We start from the raw sequence: 24,104 nt of genomic DNA, 5'->3' as shown, positions 1-24,104 counted from the left end.
CATGCCTACCAGATGTAGACAAGCCTAAAGGATGGAGAACACATGGATGAGAACAAATGAGTGGTTGTCTTTCAGCCAAAACCTCTCTACATGAGGGAAATGGCATGGAGCACAGGCACATGCCAAGCAAACGCCTCTGTAGGGAAATGTGAGCATGTCACGCTTCATCTCAAATAGCACAATACACATCCTTCTGTGTATCATCTTGCTCTGTTGCTTAGGGTGTGAATGATCCTGAGCTTGTGCCTCCAAAAGACAGCGGGAGTAGGCATCCCGTCTTGACAGCTTTGCAAAGCTGGAGCTGAGACTGTGTGTCAGGTAGGGGCCTCCATGGCGTGTGGGGCACATTCTGGAGTGTATAAGGCAGACTAGTCATTGATAAAAGTGCTCATATGTGTGTTGGCACAAACGGTGGAGAATTAGCTACTAAGCCAGGAGGCTACTCCCACTCAAGTCAGCATGGACAGGAGCTGCCTGTCCCAAAGGGTCCAAGTACCACGGAGTGCTTTGAGAAGAGTCTAACATAGATAGTGCAATTTAAGCTTTAAGCTATTCTTTGCACTTGTTTAAAGTATGACATCATCTTCCTTAAATACTGTCATTCCCGAATAGCACAATGCACTTCCAAAAAGGCTTACTGGAATTTTATACAATAGCATTATTATTTCTATTTTAAATACCTCCTGATGCATGCTGTGGTCATGCTTGCCATTCTCATCACCAACACTACATTCATGATTCACAGTCACCCCGTGACCAACTGCTGCACACAGTTATTTTAAACTTTTCAGTTATTTTCAGCTAATGAACATACAGTCTGCAGCAGAGGCTTGTATTATTAGTTAGATATTAGCTGACGGTATTTTGATTTTTGCCCCATTTCTCTTATTCCTCAAAGTCATCTGGTTATTTCAGTTTGAAATGTGAGGTAAATAGTGCACTAATTAGGGTTTGATTCTCTGCTTCAGTCAAATTACTGACATAAGCCATCGACTCAATTTCTGGCGCATTTTACAATCAAGTTCAACCCTTTAACATGCATTTTTCAGAATGCAAGGCTGGTTTCTCAAAGTCAGCTATCTGGAATGGCTGGTTACCATTTCTCTGACAGAAGCTAGCTCTTTTGCACTGATAATTACAGGCAGTAGCTGGACCAAATGAATAGTGGAAGGAAACAAATATAACAGAAAGATAACATATCATCATATGAGCTGAGTGTGTACGAGCTGCTTTCTGTAATAATTAGCGCCCATGTTACAGTTTTTGCCCACTAGAACAGGTTCTGCTGAACTTCTTGGCAGACAAAACAGAAGAACCTTGAACTTAAAAATTACTTAAAACTTCACTGCATTTGCATTGGTAGGTAGCTTATTCAAACCCTTAAGATCCAGCAATACCAAAACTGCATTCAGCCAATGAAGCGGAGGCAGCATCTTGCTCCTGCCATATCTTTAGAGGCATCTTCTACGCTCGGCAAAGCATGCAAGAGGAAGCATTTATGTGTGAACCGAGATCCCAGTTTCAAACTCTAATCTCATTATTATCTTCTTTTCCACCTTGTGATGGAAAGTATGAACAACTTAACAGTAGCGTATAAATGCCTGCATCACAAAAAAGGGTGTCTGAATATTCAGGCTAGATCTAATACTCATGATATGGACACACTAACAATAATGTACTAATTCTGCATATAAACATCTACAGAATATGTGGACTTCAGAAAGATAACAATAGTACAGATTTCATGTCCAGCAGGGACCCCTGGTGTTTAAGGTAGTTATTACAATGATAAACATTCCTAGCAGAGAATGCGTCTATTACTTTGGGATCAACTGCCTTTCTGTGCGCACACATATTGCAGACTCTTCTTCAGAGGTTAAGAAACAACACATAGTTGCATTATTACGTTAAATTGTAAGTATCTTATAGATCTGTCACAGCTTAGTCTTGCAACTAAGTCACACAGCACACCCCATACTTGTACAGGACAGAAGCTGGTTACAAAGCACATCCTACAGCCTTGCTACTCTAATGGCAGCCTCCTGAGCCTGGACTGCAAGCCAGTTCTGTTCAGGCCTTGCCAATTTCCTGGCACATAAGGCTCACTGCATTCCTGCAGGATACCCTGCTCTTCTTGGTCTTTCACAGGGGCAGCAGTAGCAAGCCAATGCAGTCTGAAAACCAGCCATGAAATACTATGCAATTGCTGTCTTAACCCATGGACCTAAAGCTCTCCATTGCTTTCTTTGGATCAATTACATCAAAATTATTGATTAGACCTTTTCAGAAAACTTCTTAAACTTGGTTTAACTTCTACATCGTTCTTGTTTTAACCGCTATGAGCCACAGTCCACTTTTAGAGAGGATACTGAGTGCACATCTACCATGAAGAATGTTACAAAAACTCCTACTTGTATTTAAAATTTAATTTTTGTTGTAGAAAGTGATTGCTGAGACTTATGTTTTGTCCTGGAGCTTCTGTTTTGCGCCTTTGTTACCTTGAACTCTGATCCAGCCAAGATCTCTGTTCTGTTCCCCTCCCTGCCCTAAGCATCTTCCTTGATTTTATCTCTTGGTTTAGACTCTTGCTTTTCCAGGCAGTGTGTAGGGTATTCTGCCTTTTTCATTTGAACTTGATTTTATGTCTAATTCCCATCAGAAGATTGCCTCTGGCAGAAAAAACTTTTGCTCTTGCCGTTCCTAACACCGTTCTCTGCTTCTCGAATTGACAATGCATCTGCAGACCTCTTGACATGGAACTAAGGTGCCTTTGTTCTGTACCGCATTCTAGGAACTATCAGGAGATCTTTGCACAGTCATCATACCCTGCCAGCACAGGTTTGAGGAATACTATAACATCAGAGAGGATGTACTGTAGTAGCACATCCTTATTCCAAAACCAGCATGAAGGAATCTAAAAACCCCAATATATATTTAAGTTACAATTTATGTTTAATTTAAATTATATTTAAGGTGCAATTTAACAATATTACATTTCAACTTCACAAACACAAATTTCCCATACTCATGTGCTAGCTGTGTAACACTACAAATAGCACTTTATAGAAAACACATGTAAACGTGGGCATTCCGTGGCTGGGGAATACTGGAAAAACAGCCTCACCTTGCCTCCCTTTTCTTCCTATGCCGCTTTAATGATACTTGCTGCATTCTTCACTGACACACCAAACCCCCAGAAATAGTAATTTAAATCCATAAATTTCAAACCCTCCCAAAGCTTAGCTGAACCCAAAACTTTCTCCCAGGCTTGTAAGTACTAAATAAAAATCACTGACAAATCTGCGACTGGCCCCACCACGGACCGGACCGCTCTCGAGGGCGGTCCCAGCGCCTCGCAGGGTGTTCTGTCGCACACCGGCCGCTCCGGGGGCATGAGGGGACGGGACGGGACTGGCAGCCATAAGCCCACAGCAGGACCCTCACGACAGAGCCGCCCCGCCACTGCGCGCCGAGGCACCGCCCCCTGGGGGCCGGCAGCCAATGGTGGCTGCCCGCGCTCGGCCAATCGCGGCTCGCCCGGCGCGGGGGCCGGAGGCCGGCGCCGCCCGGCCGGTGCGGTACGGTGCCGTCAGCCGCGGGCGAGCGGCCGCGCCCGGGCCATGCACTCCCTCGCCCAGGAGATCCGCAGCTTCTCCAGGGACAACCTGCGGAAGCAGCGTACCCGCGTAACGACGCTGACCGGCAGGAGGATCATCGAGACGTGGCGCGGCGCCTGCTTGCAGGTGGAGGAGGAGGAGGAGGCGGCGGCGCCCGGCGGTAGCGGCTATGTGCAGGACCTCAGCGCCGACCTGCAGGTCGGCGTCGTGAAGCCCTGGCTGCTGCTGGGTGAGTGCGGCCGGGGGGCGGTGGCTGCGCGCCTCGTCCCGCCTGACCGGGCCCGGGCCTGCCGCTCGTTCGCCCCGCAGAGCCAGCGCTCACCGCGGGGAGCGGGCCCGGGGGCCTGCCGGTGGGGTCTGGCGTAGCGACCGGCGCGCTTTCTCCCCAGGGTCGCAGGATGCTGCTCACGACCTGGAGACGATGAAAAAGCATAAGGTAACGTAACACGGAAGTCGAAATGCCTCTCGCGTGGTGCTTGTTGGTGCGTTTAAGTTAAAAAGTCTGAAATATCCTTAAGAAAAATTTTATATTACATTTGAATTTTTAAAAGGCTGCTGGTTTGCAGGGAGATGGATGCCTGCGAGCTTCACCAGAAGCTGAAATACTTTGCTGTAAGAGTATTGACTGTTAAGAGCTGTTTAACGGAACAGACTCCTGCATTGCTGTAGGCGCTTCAGCTCCGGACACTGAGCAGTGTCAGGCCTCCCTGCTTTGTGGGGAGGGGTGAAACAAGGACAACAAAGCAGCAGCTCTAAGTCTGTCCCGAACTTTGGTCTTTTTACTCTTCTCTGTTACAGTAATGGGGTGATAAGGCCTTCGGACAGTGGTGCTTCTGCAGGACAGGGAGTGCACCAGTCTGGCATCTGGTGCCACCTAAGTGTCACTTCACTGTAAGTTAAAATAACCCACGACCTGGCCGTAGCCTGAACAGGGCAAGATGACAGGAGGCCAGAGGTGGTCTCACCTGACAAGCGCAGTTATAGTTTACTCTGAAATCCTTCTGCTGCACTGGCAAGTACTGTTTAGTTCTGCTGTGTTCCTCAGCAGGACTGTCAAGCTGATGGGTTAGGGCAGGCTTGAGATTAGGGGGATTGCTGGGTGGTCTGTGCTCTCATTCCTGTTGCTTTCTCTTTTATTTTCCACCTGTGTGTTGAGAACTCCCTTTTCTGTTGAAAATCCTTACTTTAGTCTGTGTTTGGCTGAGCACAGATCTTTTAATTTCTTCTCAGAAAAAACGCAAAGAAACTGAAATTTACCACAGTATATATCAACACGCATTAAAACTTTGCACGGAGAAAAGCATACCATAGACAGCGTATGTATGTAAAACTGAACACTGCAGTTGTGTAAGGTACAGTCTATGTATGCCTAAAGAATAACTCACCTTTGCTATTGCTCATTTTACCTGCTATCTTCAGAAAATGCCTTTCTCTCTTTTTTTTTTCCCTTTTTGACTCAGGTTACTCATGTTCTAAATGTGGCATATGGAGTCCAAAATGCCTTCCTTGATGACTTTATATACAAGACCATTTCTATTCTGGACCTCCCAGAAACTGATATTATCTCTTATTTCCCAGAGTGTTTTGAGTTTATTGAGAAAGCCAAGATCCAGGTATGGTATATCAATTATGGATGTTAGTAGTTATCCTGTTTGGATTATTTATTACACTATTTAAAATCTAAAGCAGCTTCTTTTGTCAAAAGAAAGTATGGTACCAAATTCATAGTTTTTCCACTGCCTTTTTAAATTTTAAATAGAGAATCCAAGCAATTTCTGAGCATTTGTAGAGATGTGGCACTGCTTTAATACCAATTCTCTCCAGCACTGTTTTTTCAGGATGACTGTATTGCACGTTTTAGGGAAATGCTTCTTTCATACAGTTGGACCAACGGCTGACTTTAGATAAAGAAATCCCATCCTAAGTCCGAGTCACTGCATCTGACAGAAGAAATAGATGAAACTTGACTTTCTATAATTTGTCCATCGGGGATGTTGTTTTGAATTAGAAGCAAGCCTAACAAGGCTTTTACAGATCTGTGTGGTTTGTCAGCAGTAGTCTGCCATTCTTGTGCTTTCCCTTGGATCATCCATTGAGCTGTGAATCCACATACAATTATGTACCAAGACTGTCAGAGAATGTTCAGTAGTCTTGCAGCCAACCAGGGATTTAACTGCTGACAAAAGACATGACCTAGGAAATGGGGTGAAAGCACTCCTTCTGGGGTTGCTTGGCAGACTTGTCTATAACTAAGACCATCCCTGACTCCTATTTGTTAAATTCCAGCTTACCGTGTAATTTGTGACAACTGTTGCTTTGGTATCAAAACTATGACTTGACAACCAAACCTCACTGCATATTATTCCACCATATCTACCATATTTATTATTTATGTAGGTGGGGATAAAAGAAGATAATCTTGCTCCAGCTTTCTTGGTGTCACACAATGTTCTTTCCTTCTCTCATTTATTATTTACAAGCTATGTGATCCACATTGTCACTTAATGACCTCTTCAAGGTTTCTAGTTACGGTTTCAACTTCATTTCTAAATGAGACTTGCCATTCATAACTGTGTAGTGTTGCTTTCTGCCTCTGATGTTTGTGTTCCAGTTACTATTTTGTAAGCTACGGAGTGTTCCTGAAAACTTTTATAGCAATGTTAATAGTTTTCTAATGGGAGAATTGGGTGAAAGAGCAGGTAATTGATGGAATAGATGGCCTCCAGGATCACGTCACAAAGCATGTTATAGTGGTCTGTGGAGATGGATCTCTGGATGGTTTGAATCACTTTATTTGCTTTGTTAAAATAGTGTTAAAAGACCTTATGATAAATTATATCATGAAGTGCCCTTCTGTTTAAGTAATCATAAAGAGATACTACTGTTTCATTTCCTTATATGGAGGAGGGAGAGGTGCTCCCTGATGAGAGAACATGATATATGAGAAATTATTACTAGAACATCATTAACTTAATGAAGGAGTATGCGAGCACTTGAATTTGAGAATGCAAGTATAGCCCGCACTGTTCAGTAAGTCACTGCCAGCTGGTACTTATAACAGGATTGACTTTACTAAAATGGTAACTGCTCAAGTCTGTAGACATCATGGTAAAATTCTGATACTGATCAGAGCTCACCTTCTAGGCTCCAGACTGGGAGGCGGATTTTCCATGACCCATGTCAGATCACAGTGCTGTGAATAAGGGATTTCTTTTTTATCTTTCTGTTTAATATCAACTTATAAAACCTCTAAAATCTTGGTTTTCCAGGGAAGAGATCTTGGCTCATTCATGAACATCCTTATTGCTCCCTCTCTCCCTCCTAAAGAAAAAGCCCTAGCATCACTGCAAAGTGAAGGGGATCCCTAAGGAACTACATTAATTTGTGGCTCTTCAGCAAAAGCTTTATCCTGCTTTTTAATTTCTTTCCTCGGTGAGGCTTTTTGCCCACTGTGTATAACCACTGTATAACCACCTTTTCTCTTGGTGGAAGGCGATTTTGCTTCCCTCTGTATAAAATCATTAAAACCAAACTTGGTCTTGAATCTTAAGAGGTTCTTGCAAGACCATGGGCCATTTCTGGGTAGGCAAAGATAAGGCTACATGGATCAGAGCAAGGAGTTCCAGGTAAATAGATTAATGTCATATTTGCAATCTGTTTCTCACTTTTATTTTGTATTTATATCTAATACAAAATTAGTTAAGAATTATGTGCCAAATTAATCTTTGTCTAAAGAAACAACAGGGTTTATCAAAGGAAGATAAATATTCTCAGTATTAAATTTGATTTTATGTTACTGCCCATGTTCATTCATGTTCAGTAATTTTGAGGTCTCTTCCATGGATATCGCTATATAATTTTTGGCAATTGTCGTGGTTTAAGCCCAGCCGGTAACTCAGAACTCATTCTCCCCCTTTCCCCCTACCCCCGCTCCCGGAGGGATGGGGAGAAGAGTCGAAAGAATGTAACTCCCACGGGCTGAGATAAGAACAGTCCAGTAACTAAGGTATAACACAAAACTACTACTGCTACCACCAATGATAATAATGATAAGGGAAATAACAAGGGGAGAGAATATAAAACTAAAAGGGGAAAAGGAAAACAATAAACCCAAGTGATGCACAATACAATTGCTCACCACCCGCCAACCGACACCCAGCCCGACCTGAGCAGTGATCTGGGCCTTCTGGGTAACTCCCCCCGGTTTATATACTGGGCATGACGTGCTGTGGTATGGAATACCCCTTTGGCTAGTTTGGGTCAGGTGTCCTGTCTCTGCTTCCTCCCGGCTTCCCCTCCTCCCTGGCAAAGCATGAGACTGAGAAAGTCCTTGATCGGAGTAAACATTACTTAGCAACAACTAAAAACATCGGTGTTATCAGCGTTGTTCCCAGGCTGAAAGTCAAAAACACAGCACTGCACCAGCTACTAAGGAGAAAAATGACTGCTACAGCTGAACCCAGGATAGCAATGTACAACAGAACAGTCATTAAAAAAACCCCAAACAAAACAACCTTAAAAGAAACGTGAAAGAAGAGAACAGAGCATGAACTGTGAAAAGAAAAATAAAATAATCACTTTCGATGCTTATTTTTTACCCTGAGTGCCACTGGTAGATAATTAATTTTGATTATGGTATGTTACATCTGAAATAACTCTGATTAGATCAGTAAAAACTATTCCAGATCTACAGTGGATAAGCTTCGTAATTTGCTTCCTTAGCAGTGGCATAAATATAATTTCTGATGTCATAATTTTCACATCCTTATTATAAAGGAGATAGTAGATTTACAGGTCATCACTGGCGCTTCCTCAGGTAGTTGACATAACATGTACAAGTCTGCTGCCTGCTCTGCTGTAGTCTGTGTGACTGGGAAGCATGCCCCTGTGAAGGTGAGAAAGGGAATGAGGGTGACAATTTCCAGCAGGCGGTGCAAAGGGGATGTGATTTCCATTGCGAAAAAGGGTGGCATTGGCATTCATTGTGCTGGGGTGCAGGAGCTTAGAGTCAGCTGCTAGGTCTGCCGTAATCTTACAGTGTTAACTTGAGCAAGTCATTATTCTAGTCTCAGCTTGGCATTTCTTCAACAAGGATATTAACATTCAATTTCTTACTTTTTTGTCTTATTATTTAAATTGAAAAATTTTTGGAGCAGGAACCGTTTTCTGCTGTGTGTGTTTGTTAATATACCAGATAATTGCAGCTCCTCAGTCTGTAACATAACCCATCAACTTCCTGGAGAGAAAGCCTGGTGGTTGTAAGGTCTCTGGGTAAAATGCCCTATGAATAATTTGTGCCTGTTAAGGGCAAACAGAGCAGGCTGTTTATATCTTGAATATATATGTTTAGCCTCAAGCGTCTGAAACATGACATTTTGTCGTGTTTCGGTATCTTTCTTCAGAATATGGATGTGCTAGGGGCTTGGGGGATTTTTATTGTGAGAGTGGCATTTGGCCCAAAGTTTGGGCCAAGCCTTTTCCAGGTCACAGTCTGATGTACAAACATCATGAAGCCTGGGCCTTGAGAATGTCACCTAAGCCACACTAGGTCTGTCTAGTTGTCGTTGGGTTAACTCACACCCATGATTTCTTAATGAGGACACTTGCAGTGTCTTTTTAAAGAGTCATTCAGGTATCCCAAAGGTTGTGTGGGAAATGTTGAAGTAGGATAAACCTATTAATTTTATAGATAATTCATGAGAAGCCTGAATTTAACCCCCAGGAGAAACATTTGTCAATTTATGGGAGGTTCAGTGGTTTTGGATTCTGCACCTTGGTCCCCAGTTAAGGGACCATAGTTGTACCAGCTGCTACAGTTGTACCAGCAGTGTGACAGGGAGGCAGAGATTTGTTGCAAGTTATAGTATCTTTTCTGATTTTTCTGTTCCTATGCATGATCCTGCTTATCCAGAACCTTCATTGAAGAGCTTCAGAGTACGCAAGAAGCGTGTGACTGAAACTACGAGATGTTCTAAAATCTGCCTCTGTTCCCAGCTGTTTGCTGCCTTGCTATGTTTTTAACCTGGTAACAAAAACCAGTCAAGTGCAAATATAATCTATTTTAAAATTGGCAGCCAATTAGATCAGGTATCTTAGTATCCCAGGTGTCTGCGGTTTGGCTTTTACATGAGGGGACTACTGCAAGGTCTTGGGGAAAGGGACAGAGGAATGGTTTTTTTTAGTTCTAAGTTATGAATTAGATTTGAAGTATGGGGTAATTATGAGGTGGTTTTGATTCAAAAACTACTTCCTTTGGGGGTTGTATATTTGTGTTTGGTGTGTGTAAATATTTGCTCTGAGCTCAGCAAGGAGCTTTTAGTAGGTCTAAATGGATCTTTAAATACAGTTTCTAATACTTGTTGCTATCTGCTTAATGAATATTCCAACTTATGTTTCATTTGTTTCTTGAAGGATGGTGTGGTGCTGGTCCACTGTAATGCAGGAGTCTCCCGTGCAGCAGCAGTAGTCATTGGTTTTCTAATGAATTCAGAAAGACTGAGTTTTGCTAGAGCCTTTTCCTTGGTGAAAAGTGCAAGACCTGCAGCTTGTCCAAATCCCGGCTTCATGGAGCAGCTTCACAAGTACCAGGAACAGAATATAAAGGCAAATGGAAGCATAAATGATCACGACTGATCAAAAGGGAGAAGCGAAACAATCTGCTTTGACTAGACAGTAACAAATGTTGGATGTACTTTAATATGTCATTTTGCAGTTCCCTTTCACATGTGCATTTTAAAGTCTTTACATATTTAGTATTTTTTCTTACTGCACTTTGACTCCTTTTTTTTCAGAATGTAGTCTGAAGGCCAAATGGTATTCCACTGACTTCAGAGGTGATTTTGGCCAAGAACAAGCTCTGCCTTGAGTACTAATAAAAAGACAAAGTTCGATTTTCCTTGAAATATTAGAAAAAACCCAGAATTATGGTTTTGGTTGAGTTTTTTTTATTCAACCACAGAATCATAGCATGGTTAGGGTTGGAAAGGGCCTTAAGATGATCTAGTTCCAACCTCCTCATCTAGTTCCAACTCCATTAGAAAGTGCAGGCAATAGAGAAAGGACATAAAATAACTGAGATAAGTTGCCCTGTTCACTTTAATACTAAACCAAATGTATGCATTGTAGTTGGTTGTAAAATCTAGTTAATAAAATGCTGATACAATAAAGTACCTTGATATTAGATTTTAAATTTATATTGCAACTAAAGAGTATTTTATTGAATTTTGTGTAACCATTAAATATTTTCGGAAATTAAAACAGATGGTCTTTTGAGGATGCTCAGAATGTGTAGGATGCTTTAATGCTTCATGTCTTTTTACTGTTTCTCATCAAGTAGTGATTTAAAGTGTAGTAATATGGTGTTCCCAAAGTGCCAGCACCAGGCTATCAGGAGTTTTTCGTAGATTGTTTTGGTGGAGATACAAAAAATGTTTATAACAACCTATCTCTGACTCGCTGCTACTGCCTTTTCTTTGCATTTGGTCCTCATCCCAGGTCGGACAGGGCCTGGAGCAACCTGCTCTAGTGGAAGTTGTCTCTGCCCATGTCAGGGGGTTGGAACTGAATGAGCTTTAAGGTCCCTTCCAGCCCAAACCAGTCTGTGATTCTGTAATACTGTGATTCATTTGCTGTCCCCTCACTCCATTCCACATCAAATATAAAAACCATACATCATAGCATTGGTAACGTTGACTCTCCTGACAGATCTTGGGATGGAATTACTGTATTAAGATGGCATGGTTTTGGTTTTAGTATGTCTGTAAAAGATTTTAATAGTATTTTTATGGCCTTCATGCCAGTTCCAAATTATTTGATATATTAATATGCAATAAAATAAAAAGAACACTGTGTTTGAATGTGTTTTGTACTGAAGTGATTTGTTAGGCATGGTTTCATGAACTGGTACAGTGTTATCTACCTGTAGCGCTAGTTGGAGCCGCAGCATGTCACTGTATATGGTCTATGCTGTGTATTAATTGCTCATAATAACTGCTAACGCAAGGTTTAGGTTACACGGTGGCTCATTGCTGTACTGTGGTCACCATTTCCGCGGGGACTGGTCACTGCATTTCCACTGCGGGCGTGCACGGCTCTGTGCTATCAACCGTGGAAATGGCTGACGGTCCTTTCCCTCGCAAGTACGTTTTCCCGCCTCGCCTCAGCCGAAGGTTTGCGAGTTCTCTGCCCGCAGAAATAACCCAGGACAAGCATTTGTAACCATCGCTACGGTTGCGTTAAGCCGTGCGTGCAACCACCACCGTGCGGAGCAGCTCCCGCGCCCGGCTGTGAGGAAACTCCCCTCCCGCCCGCGGCGCCACTCACGACATGGCGGGGGGGCGGGTCGGAAGTGCCGGCGAGCGGAAGTTCCCTCCCGTTTGAAAGCGCCCGGCGGAGCAGCCGCTCGCCTCTTCCCGCCCTTCGGGCCCACGATGGCTGCGTTCGCCATGGAGCCGCCGCCTGCAGGTGAGTGGGGCCGCTCCTCCATTCCCCCTTCCCGCCGCCGTGTCCCGCTTTCGGCCGTTGGGCGGCGCGAGGCACCTCAGGTGGCCGCTGCCTGGCTCTTCCTGCCTGCGCTGCCCGCCCTCCTCCGGCCTGGTGAGGTGGCGAGGGCCGGACGCTGCCGGGCTGAGGTGGGTCATGGGGGACGGGGCCAGGGTGCTCGGCTTCCTCGAAGGGAACGCGAAAAGGGGGCGTGTGGCTTAACCATGCGGCCGGTGCTGGGCGGCGGCAGGGCCGCGGGGAAGCCCTGTCGGAGCACGTTTTCCGGGCGGGGACGGAGTAAGACCCGTCCGTGGCCTCATTGCTTTTACATTAGAAACACCTCTAAAGCACCCCCAAAACCGCAATTTTCTTCAAGCCCACAAATCCAGCCGTAACCAAAGTAGTATACTTTAAGAACAAAGTTCTCGCCGTATCAGTTTTTGTAGTTGTAAACGGTGTAGGATTGAGATAAACTTTGCTCAGTTGGAAAATGAATGTTTAGAACTTAGTCATTTACTGCATATTGTTTTAAATTTCTTTAATAGAACCGTTGTTGAAGCAGTGGCAAAGGCTAGGTGACTTGGGTCCTTCCACGCTTTTCAGTTTTGTTTTCGTTAACACAGGAGCTGAGCCAATGACTCTCGGCTCCCCGACATCTCCAAAACCAGGAGCTAGTGCTCAGTTTCTTCCTGGGTTCCTGATGGGTGATTTACCTGCGCCTGTGACTCCGCAGCCACGCTCTTTAACCGGCCCTTCAGCCGGGGTGATGGAAATGAGGTCTCCGCTACTTACAGGTCAGAATTTGCTGAATCCTGAGAAATTGTTGTGAAAGTAAACTTCGGTTTGTCTTCTTGCTCTATGTGACCGTTGCAGACTTGAGTTAGTGTAGGTTTATAACTTGCTGTAAATGAGCTCAACTTGTTAAAAAAATGGTAAACTCAAGTGTATTCGGTGGAGTTTGGCTAAATTCTTCAAAGTAGACTTAAGTTTAATAACTTTTTTTAGACGTGGCAGTTTTGGTGTCAAGAAAGGTTGCTTTTACAGGTAAGATGAACCTCGCCTAATAGGAAATCGGTTTATACAGCTCTTGATGAGTTGGTTGCACATACAACCATCAGTGTTTTCTCTTGGTTTAAAACAGAGATGCCTGCTAGCAAAGTAAATGCAGCTTGTACCAGCTGCAGATTTATTTGCAGTGAATTCTAACAAGTCACTAAGATAGTCAGACTTCTAAAAACCAGATGGGGAAAAACTAAAAACTATTTACTAATTACTATCTAGTGGTTGTATTTGCAGTCTTGATGTCCGCTGTAATTGGGCTGGAGTAGTGACATTTCCTAGCTGTAGATGCTTATCTCTTTTGAACCAGTCAATTGATCCAACTAGAAAAAGTCCTTACCCATGTTTCTGAATTGTGGAATTACATGTCTATTTTCTTCTCTGAGAATTGTGAGTAAGTAGGTGTCCTGGGTTCAGCTGGGCTTAAACCACAACAGTAGGTAACAGCTTCATTGATTTATTTCATGTGATGGGTGATCTTGGCTTTTGTATTGAATCAGTTGGTATAATCTATATATCTGGTGGTGGTAGTGTGCTAGCCATTGTGAAGGAGAAATTGAAGGTTAAAATACTGCAAGATAATTTAGTTATTATTTTCATTCCATTTCAAGCAGAATTGGACTTGCTGATCTTTCTGGATTCCTTTCAGCCTGAGATATTCTGTGATTGGTGGTGTGTTGGTTTCCTGCTTCTTGTTCTTGTTAATTTCCTGTCACCCCTCTGTTGTCATCCTTGCTCCACTCCACCCCTCCCTCTCCCCACCATGTACAAGCCTCTTAGGTAAATATTTATGAAATTGAAAATAGTCATGAATTTCACCTGTTTTTAAAAGGCTTCATTACAGCCTCAGAGTATCAGTTCTAGAACAGGGAGAACCAGTAAGATACTAACACAGGTCTCCCAAAACGAGTGATTAAGTATGTCACTTAAACTGAAAACCTTGTTGAGTGTGTGCTTTATTATATGCTGTAACAGTTTCAGGATGTGTTAAAACATGCAAGGGGAGTTTTGAAGCTCAGAATTTAGGATTGAGGAGTACTTTGGAAAAGTTTAATTTCAAATGTTTTGCAAGTGAAAGCTGTTAAGTCAGACTATTTCCCCTCCCTCCCCCCTTCTTTTTCTCTCGGATAAACCCACACAAAGAGTTCAGAGGTATGTCAAGATCTTTCAGTCGTTTAATTCTCTGTTATATTGGAAGTCCCAAAGTTTACGAAATCAGAGAGCAGCTAGTTTAACTTTATCCTGTTGCTGCTCTTAAGATCTTACGTTTTTATTTAACATGAAATCACATGGGTAGGAGAGGAATTTGGACAATGGGAATGCGACAGCATGTGCAATGTCTGTGTGCATTTTGGTATGGTTCTTTACCATGTAGAAGCTCTCAGGTCTGAAAAACCTTGCTTTTGCATCTCTGCTACAGAGAAGTTAGTCTCTGAAACAATTAAAGTAGATTACTAACCTGCCTTGAAAGAGGAAGATTTAGCTATGCTCAGAGCTTCGTAAAAATAACAATGCATGTAAGTAGTAAATATACTGGGTTAATAAGAGGTATAAAAATTTTAGATGATACTGAGTAAGGAGGCAGTTTGACACAAACATGGTATTCTTATGTAGAACTTTCAAACCTGAACAATTTGGTATGCCAGATAGTTTTGCAAACCCCCAGTGAAACAACTGACAGCTTTCATGGCTGAATTTACTTTTGAAGTTTCAAAGCAAGTAGCAGTAAAGTAAAATTACAAGTTTTCTCATGCTCCTAATTTGTTTCTTTCAACTGCAGGAGGATCTCCTCCACAACCAGTAGTACCTACGCATAAAGATAAAAGTGGTGCTCCACCAGTTAGAAGTATATATGATGAATTATCTAGTCCTGGACTTGGATCAACACCTCTAACCTCAAGAAGGACAGTAAGTGGGTTAGATATTGGCCTATTCTTAGCAGAAGATGTGAGGTATCTTATTGCTTCAGTGAATTCTTTAACTCAGTTGTATAAACTGCTGTAGCAAAATGACTGGTGAGTCTTCAGATCATGAAATTGCTCAGTCTGGCTGTTTGGTATGCCTGTTCTGTGCAGTCTAAATGAGAACTGCAGTCATGAAGCTATCTCCTATTGTTACTGATTTTTGATACTGCAGAGAATGGAAAATGCAAATCATGCCTCTGCTGTGTTTTCTACATAGCAAATGCAGGCTTATTGCAGCTTTTTACATTCTTGTAAATTTATTGGGCTGCTGATTGCCAGAAGGATCCAAATATGTATTATCTTTTTGTTTATTGGGCAATAGAGGCATTTACTGAAATAGAAGGAATTTTGTGCTGAGTAAAACATCTAATAAAAGTTTGGGCAGGGAAGTGGGGTTAATTTTGAAAGTGTAACCGTAAAATTTCTACAAGGTCATTCTAATAATAAGCTCTTCTACTTACTTCAGCTGAGCAGTCAAGTGTTAGTAGGTTCTTTTTCAGTGAACATGATTCTTTTGATGCAAGGAGGAGGCCTTTCACTGAATGAGCAGTCTTTTTATTGAATGTTGCCTTCCGAGAAGTTTATTCTGAAAGTTCAAGTCCTCTGTGAAGGACAGGATCCAATACTGTCTTAGAGGACTGGATACTTGAAAAGGAAAAAAAGAGTAGCTATCAGAATGCCTGTTGCTGTGTCTACAGGTGCTCCAGTTTGTTTGATCTTATATCTAGGAAATGACATGATTCAGGCTGAAAGTACACTAAAATTATTTTGAATATTGAAATCCTATATTAAAAAGAAAATAACCACTAGCAGCTAAACCTGAAAGTGTACTTTCCTTCAGTGCACTAAGTGGCTGAGAGGGAAAGTAAGTCTAGTGATGAGGAATACAAGTGGGGATTATGCTTCCATGATTTCTAATTCCTTTAGACAATGAAAATCAGATGCTGGTAACTGATGATACTGGCATGCTTTCCATCAGGATGCACGTGAATGTGTGAATTGCTGTATTACTGCAATAATGAGATGCCTATTTTGAAAAGGTTAAGCTATCAAGTTTCTAGGTATTGCTACCTAAAGCTACTTGGTTTCATAAAGTGTATGTGATTGGTGTTAGGTAATGGCTTTTTAAGTTTCTGTTACCTAAAGCTTGCCCTAAGCCTAAACAAGCTTTTCTTGTATACCAGTAGCTCTTTCTTGTTGGGTGATAAATACTATAGACAGACCCTGAATCCTGTTGCTTGTGGTGCTTCCCTTCTGTAGTTGGTTTACACTCTCAGATACTTGCATTTAAGCTTCTGATCAGGAAAGACAACTGCATTCTTTTCTAAGGCTTAGTAATCCACTGGGAATTCTGTAACATAATAATTGAGGCCTACTGGATGTCCAGGGTATCTGCTAGGCTGTGTGCTAGAATATAAAAACATTGTCAAATAACTTTTCATCAATAACTTTTAATAATCTTGTATGAAATATACATATAAATGTGTCTTCTTGCTCTTAAAAGTTACTCCTAGCTTAAAGCAAAAAGTTACTATTCTTGCCTGATTCTCAAGTTACCTGAAAATGGTCTCTTCTGATCTGAGACATGTACCTGTAAGAATGATTTGTTACTTTATGTATTTTAATACAGGTCGGCTTTTCTCTAACACAGAGCCCATTGGTTGGAACTATGCCATCAACCCCTGGAACAGGTAGATGTTCTGTCACAATCTACCGTCTACTGTTGTACTGCTTTCCTTCATACACAAAAATCATCACTGTTCTAGTACATCAACTCCTTCCTAATTTGTGAAGGAGTTGCATATTTATTTATTAGCTTTTCAAAAGGAGTAGGGATGTGACTGACTGAAATTCAGATGAATTTCAATCATCTTATTCCTTATTCTAAATTTGTTGTTGAACTGAGCATAGAGGTGGTTGTACTTGGGTGAAACAGCTGAGATTGATGGGTTGTCTTCCATCTTCATAAGGTTTCCTGTCTTGTGCATGAGCCTGTGGCTTCTTGCTAAGCTTAGTTCTTCTGTTTTGTTCCTATTTGGCTTGCGTGTTAAGCTGCTGGTATTTGGAGGTCAAGGAAAAGCTATGGTGCTGGTCATAAAACTGACTAGCATGCCTGCAGATGTGAAGTTTGGCTGACTTACTGTTTGTCTGTCTGCAATTAATCTCCACCAACCTCTTTTTGTATACAAGAGAAATGCGTGATGCTATATTTATTCCTTTACTATAGTCTCTTGAGCTTATCTGTCTTGCAAAAGTAATTTGTTAATATCATTTCAATTTAACAGCTTCAAGTGTGTTCAGTCCTGCAAGTATTGGGCAGCCTAGGAAGACTACTTTATCTCCTGCTCAGCTAGATCCTTTTTACACTCAGGGTGATTCCCTGACTTCCGAAGATCAACTTGACGACACGTGGGTAACTGTATTTGGGTAAGTTGATTTCCAAAGTGGTAGAAAAAACATGGGTGAAGTCTTTACAACATATGGGAAGTACAGGAGTGTTGCTGTTGTCTGGCATTCCTAAATTTTGCATGAAATATAGCTGTGGTTAAAGCCAGCAAATGCATATATTTTAGTGAAGCACCCTAACTTAAGCTACGTGTTTGTTTTTTAAGTTAGAAAGGCACTATTTACTATTGAGGTGTATGGTGAAGTAAAAATGCCTGGAAGATGATATTCCTCAAGTCACTGCTTCTGAAATGGCATTAACACTGGTCTTTTTTGGATTTCTAAAACCCTTCATAGGGTTATATTTTAGAACCAGAATTCTTAAACTACTTGTTTTTGGCTATTTTTTGTGTCTTTCAGATTTCCTCAAGCATCAGCTTCATATATTCTTCTACAGTTTGCTCAGTATGGAAACATATTAAAGCATGTGGTATGTCTTAGTTTGAGACTTATTTCTGAAACCATTCTGGCTCATTCTCTAAAAAGCTAAATTTCACAATTTCCACTTAATCTCATGCAGATGTCCAACACAGGAAACTGGATGCATATTCGATACCAGTCTAAACTTCAAGCCCGGAAAGCCTTAAGCAAAGATGGAAGAATTTTCGGTGAATCTATCATGATTGGTGTCAAGCCGTGTATAGATAAAGTAAGTTAACATCTGACTTTATTTAAAAATGAAGGACTCTGCTTTTAGACTTCCTCTTTGGTTTTTTCTGGCCTCTTTTTTTGAATGTGGGTTGGTTTTTTTGGGGTGGTTGTTTTTTTTTGAGTTTTTTTAACTACGACAATAGATGTTTCAGTTTTATATGGGTATAGTCTATTATACCTTACATAAGGTTTTCTGAAATATTTGACAAGATTTCTTGTTGAGAAGAATCATTATGCTAAATCTCTGTGTTCCTTGGAAGCTACAGTGCTCAGAATTACATTGTTGTAGAAGATACAAAGTGCAAACAAAACATAGGAGACAATTGAGAGAGAGAGAGAGAGAGAGAGTTTTCCAGACTGGAATTTATATCATTTAGGGGCTGCAATAGATTCGTGATGGCAGATTAAGATTGTTATTGCTCCTAACTGTCCCTCTGTTTTTATGTGACTGATTCTGGCTTTTCAGTTTATCGTAGTACATCAGACTGAAAATTTGTTAGCAAGATAGCCCTGATCCTCTTCTCCCACCTGCCCCCCACCTGTCCATTTCTTGTAAGTAGTGGTCGGGGTCGACATGGCTGTGTTTCAGTCTGGTTTTATCATGAGCTATTAGTTTCTAGGCACTGGCAATGCCCTGGCCATTAATTCTTGCGTCACTTTGCACTGGATACTGTAGATGAGCTTAAGCAAGTGACAGTCATTTATAGTTCACAGATTTTTTGATTATTATTTTTGTCTCATGATAAGTGATGCTAGAAAGTGATGCAAGCTTTCAAATGTAAACCGTTCTGAGAAGGCAGCCCTAGAAACTGAGCTTTTAATTCAATTTTTATCAGTTTGGAACACACATACTGATTAAAATTCAGAAACATATGTACTTCAGTGCCCCTTTCCTCTGTGGGCTTCTGATGGCAGGGCTGCCAGTCTCTTCTTTCTTTTTTCACTATTTTGGTGTCCAGTTTGTGTCAATGACTGAATTGCCTGTAAGCTGGAACTCTGGAAGTAATGATCCAAGACATTTAATTGTCAGGAATCTGATCTTTGTTGCTTTTGAATTCTCATTGTCTTTTGTGGATAGCGTCCACTTTCAAGTATCAGTAAACAAACCCACAATCTGTGTTTTTTGGAGGCAAGAGAGAGATCTGGAGATTCATCCATTGAGGGTTTGGCATTAGCCTGTAAAACTCTTCCTTGCAATTGAAACTAGATATGATGGATTTGACATCAGTGCTTAGGCTTCTGGTTTAAAAGTAGCAGTTAGGTCCATGGGTTCCTCTTGTGCTGAGTGGGAAGTCAGCTGCCACACACACTGGACACCAGTCCTATCCTGTATTTTGGATAGCTGCCTACTGCCAGATGTGCTTCTGAATTCCTGCTGTGTTTAGGCTGATTGAAAGCTGTGCTCCACTGAGTCAAAATGTAGCGAATTGCGTCTCCACAAGCTGGTTGTCATTTCCCACCTTGTTGTCTCTGGGTTCTTGTGGAACTTGTGGTTCCCATCAATTTGCTTGCTACCTCTCCCATTCTACATGCATTCCTTTCTAAACATAAGTTTACAAAATGAAGCCTTTTGACTCCTTTTCTAGCATTTGCTAAGGGGACTGGGTGACAGTCCTTGGCAAGTTGAATCTGAACAAAAAGCTTTAAGTTGGTAAAGACTTGGAGACTGTCCTATGTGCATCAGGTGAAATATTTTGGAAGTATTTAGAAAGAGGGTGTTATGCTACTTAGTTTAACTGGGCCTGAAAAATATTACTACTTGAAGTTTGTTGCAAGTCTTGCAATTTATTTTCTCTATACTCTTTCAAACTTGGCTGACACTTAGTACAGGCAGTGAACAGGTTACAAACTTCCACTACTTTGCAATGGTCTAATCCAACATATAAATGATTGCAGCAAGGAAAATGCTTAGTGGTGGTGTGTACTTGTGTGCTCTGTACTGACAGGCAATTTACCTGTGGTTTTTGTTTGGTTTGAGATGTGAACATATTCTATCAAACAATTCTATAGAATAGATAATTCTAGATAATGAAGGTGAAATACTGCTCTTTTGTTAGTATTTGTTTATATTAAGTTATCCTTCTCTTTTAAGAGTGTGATGGAAAACTTTGAAAGAAGCTCTATATCCTCAACATCTTCGGTTTTCACTCCACCTACAAAATCTGTCGGCACACCAGTACAACTTGCAAATAACGCTACAAGGATTTCTACGATGAGACCTCTTGCAACAGCATATAAAGCTTCCACTAGTGACTATCAGGTATTTTGAGGGAAATGGAAGCATGTGGTTTTGTGCTGTCTCCTCTTAGTTGTATGAGGCTGTACACACATGTGACCTTAGCCTTTATCTTCTCCTCTCATTTCTTTACAGATGTGGTTCAAGTACAAAATCAGTGTGTTCAGTCTCTAAAATAATAAAACTCTATACATTAATGACTTGTTACTTTTCCAATGTTTAAGTGCTTGTTTTGAAAATCTTTCAAACATACCTTGTCAAAATGTAGTAGCACTTAGGAAAAGAAAAAAAAACAACCTGGCTAGTATAAAAAGAATTAACTATATGTTGACTGATTTTTTTCCTTTTCTCTTTTTTTTTTTTTTTTCCTCTTCCTTTCCCCTCCTGTCTTCTAGGTGGTTTCTGACAGACAGACTCCTAGGAAAGATGAAAGTATTGTATCTAAAGCAATGGAATATGTGTTCGGCTGGTAATATACAAAAGGAAGTAACACACTAAGTTGGTCAGGGTTTGAAATATGCTACTGGCATCCATGGTTAGTTGTATAACTGTTGGTGGCAGTATTTTAACTTACATCTCACCTGATATGCCTTCAGTTGATTCAGCAGACATGTAGCTTGCACTTTAAATGATGGCAGTGTACACACGGTTTTAAACACCAAGTAAGTGTAAATATAAGTGCTTTTTTCCCATCTGTGCTCTGATTGCATGATTTTAGAAACAAATATCAGCACTGACTTTTCTTCTGTAATTACTTTCTGTAAATAACTTCCCAGTAAGTTGGAAATGTTAAAATGGCAGCTTTATTTACTGACACCTTTAATTTTGTTGGGGTTTTCTTTCTGGAAAGATGATGGGCTACTTACAGGAAGAACACTGTGCACAGCTGGCTCCCAGGGACAGGGACTGTTCTTGGTGCATGTGATTTAAATGTTTTTATTTGGATTCATTGCTGGTTTGTAATTATCTCTGGCATAATGTTCTAAATGTCATAGCAACCTTTTCACTCTGTTTTATTAATAAAGCTAAATAAAGTTTTTCTTAGTCTGTTTTTTAAACTAGTATGACTTCTGTTAGTAAAACTATTCACAGTACTCTTAATTGTTAAGTATGAAGCTGCCTAATGTTAAAGTGTTACCAGTAGAGCAGATGCTGCTGCTTTTTACTGAAGTAGTACCAACCAGTGTTAAAACTAGCTAATGTTTAAATGTTGCCTCCATGGGTATTTTATAGCTGTGTGTACTTAGAATGCTACAGTTTGTTACCTGTCAAGCCAGAAAATGTCGGCTTGAAGTAGCTGACTAGGAAGATTCAATATGTCAGTGACAAGAGCTGCTTTCATTTCAAGACTTCTAAGAAATTTTCTCCTAGGAATTGTCTGAAGCTCATAGCCTATGAGATAAAGATCTCTTTGTCATCTGGTAAGAGAGCAATTTTTTCTCCAATACTTGGGAAGCTACATGCAACTATTACTTTTTTGTGGCTGTGTTAGTGTGGGTCAGCATTGGCATTTTAGTTGGGGTCAGTGGTGTGTTGGTCAGGTGAATTCAGTCATACTCATTTCCATGCTTTGTTTCACACTGCGATGTGCTCTCAAGGTTCCTCAACTGCACTACTGTGATGAAATTGAGAGATTAGTCCAGGAGCATATCTAATGTCCTAACATGCTATTGAGCATCCAGTTTACAGGATTAAGCTAGAGATGGTCCTGAGAAAAATCTCCAAAGCCCTTAGTAAGAAGTCAGGTTTCTACATCAGTGCAGTTGGCTTCATTGTATGCTTTAGAAGTAACCTGTGTGCAGGCAGATTTGGAGATTTTTGAGATGCATTTTAATATATTTGCTGGCTGATGCTTTTGAAATACTGGTTGCTACTCATCCATTTGCTTTTGATTGAAGGGAACTACTCAAACCTAATTATTATCTGAATGTCTTTTCTCAGAATACATCCATCTTTTTCTTGGTGAAAAATATTTGTCATGCAGATGACTTCAGAAAGAAAATAGGTAGTTCAGCTAAATTTTTGTGTGGTTAGTTGCTTTGCAAAATACACTTCTGGTGTGCTTCAGACTTGTAATGGTGTGTGTTGGATTTAGTTCAGTGATGAAGATTATGGTTGAAGTTGGATCAAGCAAGTCTGAAGCGGTAACTACATAAGGAAGGAGTTGGAGCCAAAGTCAGTAGTTTGGCTGACCTGTCTTACCAATAAGTACCACAACTGTGCTAAGTTGTGGGATTTTTTCCAGTTGTTTATGTTAGTCTCTTGTTTCTTTTAGCTTTAGGAATGATTTTACTAATAGGTCATTGCAGCTTCCTGTAGAGTAGAAGCACTCGAGTACTGAATGTTTATTTTGCTCTGGAGGTAGTAAGTAGGAGGAGAAGAAAGTTTAGAATAAATAAAACTGTACTTCTGGGCAGTATCATTAAGCAATTATCTTCATATGGCTTCTGCTGGTACGACTTAGTATCTTGTCTTAGTGCTGAGCACTAGTTAAACCCTGGTATTGATGGTTTGGGTTTAGAAAATATGAGAACGTTACAGTCGCACACTGCACAAACCACCTGTTATTATATGAGTGTATAGGGGTCATGTGTGAAAGGACAGAGGATATCGAAAAGCACATGTGTGAAGAATCTCTTGAACACTTGGAAGGTGTTCAGGTAAACCTTTTCAAGGCTACCTAAAGTTAGCATTGCATTTAAAAATCCGGTTCTTCATAATTGCTAACTGTGTACCTGCTGCTTTGCAATAAGGAAGGATTCCCTTCTAGCTGTAGCTAGATGTGATCTACATTAAAACCAAAGTTAGGGACTTCAGCTAGTGAAGTAACAAACTCATGAAACTGTTGTGGTTTCAGTTGTATGGGGTTTCTTGTAAGACTGCGGACACCATTTTTCATGGGATGATGGCTTTAGTTTAAAATAAAACTCATAAATACTTTTTTGCTGTTGTCTTCATCACAAGCATGTTACTCAGGGATCTAATTCACTTAGTATATAGATCTGCACAGTTTTAAATTCTAGAAGGATTTGTTGTATTGTTTCAATGGTAATTTCACTACAGTTTTAACAGATTTTTTTTGAGACTTTTATAACTTGGAGATAGTGAATATTTTTGTCCTCATTTATCCCTCCCACCTATCCTCAATTTAGCTTTCTAGTAACTTTCAAAATTATATTTATTTGGGTAATTCATGTACACCGACATGAAACAAAGATCAAATGTTCAAGTATGTCGTGTGTGCTTCTCATTGCAAGTTCTAGGCATCTACCTCCACCATGTGGCAGTTCTTCAGATTTTTAATGGGAGGTTTGACTGTTACTGAATGGAATATAGTAACTTAATTATACTTTAGGAAGTGCATGAACGGTAGTGTGAGAAAATAGCATTATTCAAATGTCTTCTAGTTGAAGTGTTTTGGTAATAAAAGAAGAAAGGATGAAGATGAGTTTACTAAATATCTGAATTGGTAGTAATTCAGAATTCTTAATGTTGTTTCAATTATAGTTCTTAAACTTATTTAAAATATCATCTTGATGATATTAATATCAAGTGATATTTTAGCAGTATATACCACAATATCCATTTTGGATGAACTTAATTGCCTTTTCTTCTGATTGTTTGAGTACATGTGTAAAAAAAACCAAGACT

At 40.7% G+C, this 24,104-nt stretch overlaps 2 protein-coding genes across 2 annotated transcripts; both read left to right on the top strand.

Annotated features, from left to right (window-relative positions):
* The first annotated feature begins 3,530 nt into the window (after window positions 1-3,530).
* Window positions 3,531-11,473, top strand: DUSP19 (dual specificity phosphatase 19). The gene is made up of 4 exons (XM_030487490.1): window positions 3,531-3,846; window positions 4,007-4,053; window positions 5,078-5,230; window positions 10,029-11,473. Exons 1-4 carry the CDS (start codon window positions 3,621-3,623, stop codon window positions 10,248-10,250), a joined length of 648 nt encoding a protein of 215 aa, XP_030343350.1. The 5' UTR covers window positions 3,531-3,620; the 3' UTR covers window positions 10,251-11,473.
* Window positions 11,474-11,971: 498 nt separating this feature from the next.
* Window positions 11,972-21,511, top strand: NUP35 (nucleoporin 35). The gene is made up of 9 exons (XM_030487489.1): window positions 11,972-12,080; window positions 12,722-12,892; window positions 14,938-15,065; window positions 16,752-16,812; window positions 17,407-17,548; window positions 17,927-17,996; window positions 18,087-18,215; window positions 20,310-20,477; window positions 20,849-21,511. The coding sequence occupies exons 1-9, from the start codon at window positions 12,047-12,049 to the stop codon at window positions 20,924-20,926; spliced, it is 981 nt and encodes a 326-aa protein (XP_030343349.1). The 5' UTR covers window positions 11,972-12,046; the 3' UTR covers window positions 20,927-21,511.
* The last annotated feature ends 2,593 nt before the right edge of the window (window positions 21,512-24,104 follow it).

The sequence above is a fragment of the Strigops habroptila genome, chromosome 5 (genome assembly GCF_004027225.2).
Source record: "Strigops habroptila isolate Jane chromosome 5, bStrHab1.2.pri, whole genome shotgun sequence".
Lineage (NCBI taxonomy): Eukaryota > Metazoa > Chordata > Aves > Psittaciformes > Psittacidae > Strigops > Strigops habroptila.
The sequence above is the reverse complement of the archived record's forward strand: the minus strand, read 5'-3'. Positions and strand labels throughout refer to the sequence as shown.

Coding starts and splice junctions, on each gene's coding strand:
- NUP35 (XM_030487489.1), top strand. CDS start 12,047: ATGGCTGCGTTCGCCATGGAGCCGCCGCCTGCAG. Junction 12,893..14,937: donor GAGGTCTCCGCTACTTACAG/GTCAGAATTTGC, acceptor TTTCAACTGCAG/GAGGATCTCCTCCACAACCA. Junction 16,813..17,406: donor GCCATCAACCCCTGGAACAG/GTAGATGTTCTG, acceptor TCAATTTAACAG/CTTCAAGTGTGTTCAGTCCT.
- DUSP19 (XM_030487490.1), top strand. CDS start 3,621: ATGCACTCCCTCGCCCAGGAGATCCGCAGCTTCTCCAGGGACAACCTG. Junction 3,847..4,006: donor GAAGCCCTGGCTGCTGCTGG/GTGAGTGCGGCC, acceptor CTTTCTCCCCAG/GGTCGCAGGATGCTGCTCAC. Junction 4,054..5,077: donor AGACGATGAAAAAGCATAAG/GTAACGTAACAC, acceptor TTTTTGACTCAG/GTTACTCATGTTCTAAATGT.